Source organism: Thunnus thynnus, chromosome 2 (assembly GCF_963924715.1).
Source record: "Thunnus thynnus chromosome 2, fThuThy2.1, whole genome shotgun sequence".
In the NCBI taxonomy this organism is placed as follows: Eukaryota; Metazoa; Chordata; class Actinopteri; order Scombriformes; family Scombridae; genus Thunnus; species Thunnus thynnus.
Window position 1 is genome coordinate 10,913,298 of NC_089518.1, and position 10,026 is coordinate 10,923,323.

The 10,026-nt window shown below is 38.3% G+C and overlaps 1 protein-coding gene across 1 annotated transcript in view; it reads left to right on the forward strand.

The window, feature by feature from the left end:
* Window positions 1–9,422, forward strand: part of hk2 (hexokinase 2) — a 45,679-nt gene extending 36,257 nt beyond the window's left edge. Inside the window, exons 14-18 of the mRNA XM_067602852.1 lie at window positions 125–224; window positions 323–506; window positions 3,488–3,643; window positions 6,935–7,171; window positions 7,453–9,422. Of these exons, the coding sequence (XP_067458953.1) occupies window positions 125–224; window positions 323–506; window positions 3,488–3,643; window positions 6,935–7,171; window positions 7,453–7,597 (822 nt within the window). The 3' untranslated portion in view covers window positions 7,598–9,422. The remainder of the gene's footprint in view (window positions 1–124; window positions 225–322; window positions 507–3,487; window positions 3,644–6,934; window positions 7,172–7,452) is intronic.
* The last annotated feature ends 604 nt before the right edge of the window (window positions 9,423–10,026 follow it).

Below are 10,026 nucleotides of genomic sequence, written 5' to 3' on the forward strand. Positions count from 1 at the left end.
ATTTCCATGTAAGCAATCGTCACTGTACTTGCCACTTTTACTTGTAACAGTTTTAATGTTTTTTTAATGTGTTTTAATGGAATTGATCGACAGTTGTCAGCAAGTCTTTTGTCACTGCTTCCAGGAATTTGACTTGAACTTTGTGGCAGTGGTTAATGACACGGTGGGAACCATGATGACTTGTGGCTATGAGGATCCCAAATGTGAGGTGGGACTCATTGTAGGTAAGTCTGTCTACTCCCCACCTTCCTTTGGAAGCAAGTCTCTTTGTCTCTTTATAAATATGAAAGTAAATGTAATAACTCTCCGGCCTTTAAATCAGGCACAGGGACCAATGTCTGCTACATGGAGGAAATGCAGAACATAGAAGTGGTGGAGGGTGATGACGGTCGTATGTGTGTCAACATGGAGTGGGGTGCATTCGGTGACAATGGCGAACTAGATGACTTCTTCACCCAGTTTGATCGCTTTGTCGATGATTGCTCTAACAACCCTGGGAAACAGAGGTACTGGATGGGTAATCTACTGTCACTGTATGTACATGAAAAACAACCAAAAAGTGCCAGAACTCACATCAAACAGCATCACATGTAGTCACAAGCACTGTATATTTGAGTTAGAGTATTAGAGAATTAGAGCAAAGGTGCCCAAGACAGACAGATACAGACAGCCAGAGAGACAGTAATATTCAGTAATATTTGACAATAAAAACTTCAGTAACAGCATCAAAGAATTTTGCAGCAGTAAAAGATGTGTGAATTGCACTTTATGGAAGCTGTCCGTTCAGCACCACAGTGCTGCTCTGATACATTGTCTGATTACCTTAAGAATGCAAGACGGAGTCTGAAAGTGCGTTAGAGTTAGTGACACTACTTAGGCAAATACTTTTATGGTAGTGAAGCCCACAGCTCTCATCCTTTTACGGCTACATTGCCCAGTGAGCGCTTTCGAACTTAAATTCTCACAAAATGTTGATAATACTACCTCTCTTGGCAGCTATCTTTTCTTTTTAAGGTTCCTTCTTTTACCTTTCCTCAAGTCTCAGTGTGCATTGGTTCTTGGTGAGATAATAATTAATGGCCATGCATTCCATTGACCACTATATGATATCTCCATGGTTAAAGAGAATTTGAATCACAGACTTTCTTTTCTGGAGTTCCATGAGTATGCATGTGCTCTACATATCAGGCATTACGACCATTATTGCCTTAATAAACATTAAGGCAATACACAGCAGCAACACAGTCAACCACAACATATTACTAGAACAATTCGAAAACTGGGTGGAACTTTCTGGCACAATACTAAATTGGTTGAATACTACTTAAGGGACAGGGACTACTTTGCGCCTATAGGTAATTACATCTGAGTGGACAAAAATGACATGCAGAGTTCCCCAAGGCTCCATTCTGGGGCCTCTTCTGTCGACATCTACATGCTTCCACTAGCTCAGATTATGGAAAACAACAAAATATGTTACCATAATCATGCAGATTACACACAAATTTACATAACTATATCACCAGGGGACTATGGTCCAAGATAAGCACTGATTAAGTGCATTGAACAAATCAATGACTGGATGTGCCAGAATTTTCTTCAACTAAACAAAGATAAAACTGAAATAATTTTTTTTGGAGCCAAGGAAGAACAATTAAAAGTTAGATCGTGTTTACTCTCCTGTTTGTCTGTCTTATTCTATTTAACCTTATTTTTACTACCAATTTAACACTTTTTAATTTTAATTAAATGTCTTTTTTTATTGCCTTGTGTTGCTTTTACATTATGTCTTGATGCCTTTTATGCTTAATGTAAAGCACTTACATTAAGCATTGTTTTTGAAATGTGCTATACAAATAAACTTGCCTTGCCTTGCCTAATGTGAGTAAGGCAATAACAGTTGTAATATAAAGTGTGCTGAGTAAGATTAAAATCTTACCAGTATCATCTTTAACTGCATGTAAGATGCGTGTAAATGCTCACTTAGTCATTCTGATAAGATCCCTGGAAGGCAACAGGACAGGGACACTATAGGTGTTAATTAGAGGTAGCAGCATATTCAAAGCAGGACCATTAAAGAATGTTTATCATTAAAAATGTGGTTGACCAGGCCATGTTGCCCAAGTGCTGGTGCTTTTGGGCAAATTTGCTTTTTTTTGCAACACAAAAGTTTTCAGAGTAGTTTATCCAGTAGTTAAAGTAGTTTAGTACGAAGTACCCAGAGTACCAAGAGTTTTGGCAGTAGTGAAATTAAGATTACAAATAGTGCTAGTCAATTGCCAAAAAAAGAGAAAAAACTAGTAGAGAGCAATGCTGCAATATCAATGGTGTGTGCAGTGGGTGAGAGAGGAATGTTCTGCAAAGTAGAACAGAAATAATCCCAGAGGACATAAAGAAACTCACTCCACCAGCTTATGTTGCAGAGGAGTCATCCGTTCCAATGATAGAGCTATTGCCAAAGTCCCTATAGCAACAAGGTCCTTTAGAAGCTGCCAACACAATTGTGGGCAGATTCATTGTGCTCAATCCAGATGCAGTTCACTTCGTGGCTCAACAGTTGTTCCTGTGGAAGTTCACAGATGATACAGATCGTTGCCTGAGCTGTATTAGAGTTTTATTCCAGCAGTTAATAATAACCTACGATTTCTATTTATATACATTCATTGCACAACAGATCTGCTGTTGGCTACCGGGTCACAGTTGATGTATTCAAACTTTGCGTTAACTCTGCCTGCCCATACCTGTCCACCTTTGATCTTGTCACATCCTCGAGAGATTTTCACTTTGTAGGCTTCATCTAGTTTGTCACTTTCTGTGACAACACATACTACCAAGACATATTACATTATTAACCAGAAAAATAATTGAAATACATTTGTTGTATCAAAAACACAGATGTAACTGTATATAGAATCTGTTATTCAAAAATGAAACTTTTGAAGAGCATCATCACTCACAGAAAACACACTGAGGAGGATTTCAGTATTTCCAAGTCAGTTTCAAATGAGCATTGCCTGCACTACTCAGCATATTTGGCATGTCACATATTAATGTCATGGGCGCTCTTCATGACAAGAACATTGGCTTCCTCTTGAAGGAAGCTGGTCTGGACTGTCTTATGAAATTGTCTTTATGAAATGTCATCGATGAGAGGAGCTGACACCACTGGACATAATTGATTCCAAGCCATCACACCTCCTGATAGTTTCCTCCAATTAAACCCACCTCTGTGACAATTAAGCTTCCAGTATACCTTTGTTTGCTTTCCGAGCTTTCATTCATCAGAAGAGCTTTCATTAGATTTTTTTCTGGGGGAAAAAAAAGTGATGATCGATTGTGGAGTTTGTACAATTAAATCAAGTTTTATAGTATGATAGAAACTGTAAACAGTATTATTAGTATGTATGTTGATATTACATTTTACATTGATATTATTACCAATGTGTGGCTGTGGAAAGTTTTCAGTTTGTGTGTCTTTTTCTCTTAGGTATGAGAAGATGATCAGTGGCATGTACCTGGGAGAAATAGTGAGGAATGTTCTAATGGATTTTACCACTAAGGGCCTGCTGTTCAGAGGCAAACTGTCTGATCGACTCAAGACCTGGGGCATCTTTGAGACAAAGTTCTTGTCACAGATTGAGAGGTGCGTGTTACAGATTACTCTAGGCTCAAATCTCCTCAGCTCACCCCTGTTTACTGTGTTAACTGTGTGGTAAGAACATAGAATACATGTGAGATTTTGCAGTGTACTCACAAAACCACAATTACAAGACTGGACATTAGTGATGTGTCAGAGCCAAATGAGACCGAATGACATGAGTTGGAAGTTGGAAGTTACATGTAAATATCAGGCACTCTCTGCTTCCTCTCTGCACACTTCTGCCAGCCCCAGAGGCTATGTAAACAAACTGTGCAAAAGTTTGGGCACCCTACATAGTCAGTATTTAGTAACAGCCTTCTGGCAGATATTACAGCTTGCAAACACTTTTCGTAGACAGCTAAAAGTCTTTCAGTTCTTGTATTTGGGATTTTCTCCTATTCTTCCATGCAAAAGGCTTCGAGCTCTGCAATATTCTTGGGCCATCTTGCATGCACAGCTCTTTTAAGATCTACCCACAGATTTTCAGTTATATTTAAGTCAGGGGACTGTGCGAGCCATTCCAAAACCTTCAGCTTGCGTCTCTTGAAGTAGTCCATGGTGGATTTTGAGGTATTTTTAGGACCATTATCCTGTTGTAGAAGCCATCCTCTCAGCTTCAGCTTTTTCACAGACGTTATGATGTTTGTTTCCAGAATTTTCTGGTATTTAGTGGAATCCATTTTCGCTCCACCTGTGCAAAGTTTCCTGTGCCACTGGCTGCAACACAACCTCAAAGCATGATAGATCCACCCCCATGCTTAACAGTTTACAAGGTGTTCTTTTCATGATGCTGCTCCTTTTTTCTCTAAACATACTGTAATGGGAAATTGCTGATTACTCAATAAACACACAAAGAGAGCATTGTCAGGTTATGAAATAATGTAATCAAATAATACAATCAGAAGTATAATGCATCATAGTTCTAGAGACAAAGATACGTACCACCTAGCTATCTTTTCTTTGTCTGAAAGGTTTGCACTCAACCAGTCCCTTAAATACTACTTGTACAGAATTTAAGACATCTGTTTACTAACCTTACAGGTCAGCAACCAACCCTCAGATAGAAACATAAGTCAAAAGTTAACCTAGGAACAGTCTTTCTTCACGACCATATATGACAGTACATAAGCATGCACCAAGTAGCATCACAAAATAACATTACTACCATATTAAATTAAGGACAAACCACACTATCCTCTAAAGCTTATCAGTTTTACACATAAACATCTACATAACTACAGTTTATCTTATCACTGGCTCAGGTAAGGGTATAACAGAATGAACTTAACTGTTAAACACACAACTGCCTCATCTTACACAGCAAAGAACTAAGTTTAGAATAGACATGGCACAGAGGAATTTAGAACATGTGTGAAACACAAACTAACACTAAACTGAACTTAAACACTATCTGAAACATGTATGATATATTCAAGGAATACATCAAATGATAACCTATTATTCAGTTTTCTTTTACAATACCGTTGCTCATTGTAGCCCAAAGAGTTCTATTTTAACTTCTTCGGTCGACAGCACAAAATTCATCAGGCTTCTGTAGATGTTCCATTGCATATTTTTGACATTGGATTTTATGATGAGGATGCAGGTAAAGTTTTCTTCTACTGACTCTTCCATGAAGGTCTTGTTTGTGCAGTGGAAAGGTGCCCCACCACTCCTGAGTCTGCTAAATCTTCCTGCAGGTTTTTTTGCAGTCAAATTAGAGTTTTGATTTGTCCTTCTGACCAGCATACGAGCAGTTCTCTCAAAGAGTTTTCTTGATCTTCCAGATATCATCTTGACCTCTGCAATTCTCCTAAACTGCCATCTCTTAATTAAATTTCACACTGTGGAAACTGCAAGCTGACAACACTTTACTATCTTCTTGTAGTCTTCCCCTGCATTGTGGGCATCGGAAACTTTCATTTTCAGAGCTGCTTAGACCCATGGTTGCTGAGTGTTGGCAAAAGGTTTGAAGAGTCAGAGTATTTGAAACTGGCACCAGCTGACATTTCCTAATGTTGACATGACTCAGGCCTAATGAGCTGATTGAGGTCTGAGACCTTGTAAAAAGAATCTGAGACTTCAGAACTTAAGAATACAACTATATCTCTAATCTCTGAACACCTGTCTGGTGTATAACTTTTTAACTTATGTCTGGTGTGTAATTCTTCTTTTCTAAGGTGTATCGAGCCAGTACGACTCCAAATCCACAGTTACAACTAAATAACAATGCGGCACCATGTTGTGGTGTAGGGCTGTATTCATACAATAATAAGTTACTTTAACACAGAATTCAAATTCATTTAAGTTCAATCAAGTACAGTTATCGTGCATTGAGTAAACCTTCAAAATGGGTTCCATTGGTTTTCCAATGAACTGTGTTACACTCAGACACATTTGTCAACATGCTCAATATGTAAATCTTTGGGTGCAAAACTGCCAACAGTCACAACCTTTCAAACATTTTTCACCAGTTCCTAACATTTTACAGACTGACTGACGAATCGATTAATCGAGAAAATAATCAACAGATTAATTCAATGATGAAAATAATCATTAGTTGCAGCCCTAATCCTAAAATTAATTCATTAACAAGTACATTCTGAAATGTATTTGTGTAACCTTTCAGAGATGTTAAATTTAGCTTACAGGTGCAGCTACTGAACTATCAGTTCTCAAACGCATTTGGACCACAGGGGGCCAGACTGAGTTTTATATAGATACCAGGTTTCCTGAACATGGACCAGGCAGCAATCAGAGAGGCACAGCAGCTCACTCATGCAAAAGGAAAGATGAAAGAAACTGTTTTGAGTGAAGTAGGTATTTCAGAAAACATGCTCAAGTAATTGAGAAAGAACCTTTAAGCTCTGCTCCAAGGCAATAACTGAAGAGTTTTATTTCTAACCATGATGTCCTTGAGTCTATAAAAAATGTTCTATTCACAGAATCACCTCAGTTATCTCTGAGCTGCAATGATAAAAGTACAAAAAAAATTCCAAAAAAAGCATCAATCTGTGAAGAATCCTTTCAGGAAAGAAACTATTTCAGTGCTGTAAATCAGTTAACTAATTAACTGCTGCACATCTTTTAAGATGATTTACATGATAAGGTGTTTTTGTCCACCGCAATAAGTGGACAGTCATATGACCTAACCTTGCAGTAGCAGTGATTCAAAGTTATTTAACTTGCTTTAATGACAAAGTCCTTTTCAGTACAGTAGGTGTGTCAATCACCCGTTGATTAAGCACACCTATCTCATGTGTATAACCCCCATCACTCTCTGTGATCCCAAAGTGACCGCCTGGCCATGCGACAGGTCCGCTCCATTCTGCAGCACCTGGGTCTCACTAGCTCCACATGTGACGACAGTGTACTGGTGAAGGAGGTGTGTAGTGTGGTCTCCCGCCGTGCAGCCCAGCTCTGTGGTGCTGGTTTAGCTGCTGTGGTTGACAAGATACGACAGAACCGCAACCTGCAGCAGCTCTCCATCACCGTGGGAGTAGACGGCACCCTCTATAAGACGCACCCTCAGTAAGAAATGTTTTTTATGTTTTTTAATGTTTTTTTTCAAACATTGTTCAAGGCTACATAAATTGACTTAAATCCTGGGTTCAGAAGTTTTCTATTTAATGAGGAGTTTCCACAGTTACTGCCTGTGTTTCCATCCATTTGAACAAGGTGTACATCAAAGAGTACACAGAGAGATTTTCAAGTAACAATTGTTCAAATTTAGGTACCCCTTTAAAAATCCTTCTGTTGTTCTGCTCTTTCCCCTCTCAAATCCCTCCTACCCTGCCACCTTCTCTCCAAAGTTTCTCCAGTATCATGCAAGAGACATTGCAGGATTTGGCACCACAGTGTAAGGTGACTTTCCACAAGTCAGAAGATGGAAGTGGGAAGGGAGCAGCACTGATCACTGCAGTGGCCTGCAGGATCAAGAGTGGAGGGCAGCACTGAATCCCTGTTGGTGGACAGGTGGAACCAGAGCCACTATCACTGATCTTATATACCAGGTTACACTGAATAGTTAGTTGAATACACCTTGGTCATATTAAGTTCTGCAGTACTGAAATGTTTAATCTGAATTATTTTGTGTTTGTGGGTTGAACATGCACATATGAGAAATGCATAGTTATGGTGTGAGCTGAGACAAATTACCTTCAGAAATGACAGTTTGTGTGCAAGAAGAGTTGCACCTTTTGTGAAATGTGACTTACAAACTGTGGGGCTCATTTTTTATTCTCAAACCCCCAGGTTTCCTCTTAGCTTGACTGATGGCTGTGACCTGTGTTGAGTTTCTAAACATCTGCAGAAGTAGTGTTTATTCATACAGCTCCCTTAAACATCAAATATCACAAAGTGCCACACAATAAAAGACAAAAGCACAAAATAAAATTGAACTAAAAGAAAATTCTAGGAAGTCGGAGCCACTACTGGGCGGTAGAAGAAAATCGGAATGCTAAAAAAACACAATTTCATTTGTAAATGATCTGGGCAACAAAAATTATTTTTACATTTATACATTCTTCCATAATGCTTTTTATAGTTGAGCTCCATCCTGTTATAAACCAGAATAAAATGGTGCTAGTTTGGAGTATACTGTAGTCAGTTAGAAATGACTACAGTATACTCCCGACTAGCACTGACAAAGACCAAATATATAATTAAAACCAAAGCTTATACATATGTTATTTCAGCACAGGTCTAAAGTCTCCTGTCATATGGTCTAATGACTGTAACAAACTTATTCTGATACAATGAAAAAAGAAAGATGTACCAAAATTAAACAGTACATTCTGTACATATATTTGACGAAACTTACATTTGACAAAACACATAGACCCTTAATTGCTTACCTGGAGGGGAAGTTAAATAAACCACATTGGTCAAAATGTAAAGGGCCAGGATTAGTGGAACTCCTGGGGCCGGGTGGTTGTGGGAATAGAGGGTAAATGGGGTTTGGTTCTACTCTTTATAGCCTTGTTTGTGTTATTTTATTTATTTTTTTTCCTTTGTATTAAATTAATTTGTTTTGTCTTTTTTGGATATTGCATTGTTTGAAGAAAAGGAAAGTGGACTTTAATCTATGGAACCTGGTGGTTCTGCAAATGTCTGTAAAGGTCTGTAGCTTCAGAGAGAAATTCAGATGATTAACAAGTCAGAGGGTAGTTCAGTTGTGATAATCTGTTGCTTTCCTTGAAATAATGTTTTGTTAAAGCCATAAACGACATCCAGTGGTACAATCACAACAGTCAGTCTTTGTTTGTGGAACATATGTTTTTTTGGAAGAAATGTTATTAAGATTTGCACCAATACCAAAAATATCCCAATACTATATCCAATGGCAAAATGTTTTTACCCCACTGATTACACCATAATGTTTGATTCAAATCTTTTCGCTGTGATCTGAAATTAAAACTGAAATTTTTCTTTTTGTTCTGTTGTTTTTTTTTGTTCAGTTGTTTGACCATGTCTGATTTAGTCATTATTAGGGTGCCTGCTTTGCAATGCAAAGGCACACTTATCCTCCATACTTATTATTCTTATTTTTCTTCATATTCTGTATAAAATTTTGGCAAGTTACGTTTTATGACATTTTTGGACACTCTTTGTCCAGACCTAGAATGTGTGATGTTGAAAATTGCACCAATCTTTTTTATTATCATCTTACTCCCACAGCTTCCACTCTACAATTCTCTAAAATTTTCTACTTATAGTGCTGCTTTCATAAATAATTTCATCAACCAAAGACTATCACAATAAAGTTGACCTTGAAATCTTACTGTTCACCATTCAGTGGAAGTCATTTTTTCTTGTATTCAGGCGAGCGCAAGAATAAAAGATTGACATGACAATTTCTGTCAGCCAAAAAAGATGTCTCAGTGTCTGGTACAGGCAAACTGTTGCAAAAGTCATCTGCTCTACCTGAAATGCAGACATGATAGTTGTTTTATTTTGAAAATTTAAGGTGCACTGAAACTAGCTACGAAGTTATACTAAAGGAATACTCTCAAACAGCTGTCACAGCAGCCAGTACTGTCTGCAAGTAAAACTGACTTACGTGTCCAGTGAAAAATTATCCTTATCTTCTCTGACTTAAGCTTTGTCCCATCAGGAAGAGCTGCACAAATATTTGCACATTTCTACTTTATCATTCTGCTTTCTCCCTTCAGTGTTCTAGCTTTCTTCTCCCATCACCTTCTCTGTTACACTCTGTTTCTCTGCCAGTCTGCCACCTCAAGACAACTGGAAATATCCCACTGCTGCTTCCTTTACTGCTGGACAGTGCACCAGCAGGCCACGCTGTCAGCAGCACACCCACTAAAGCCCAGAGGGGTGATCCGCAGTGCACACAACTAGGATTACAACAAACGAGTGTGATTTGC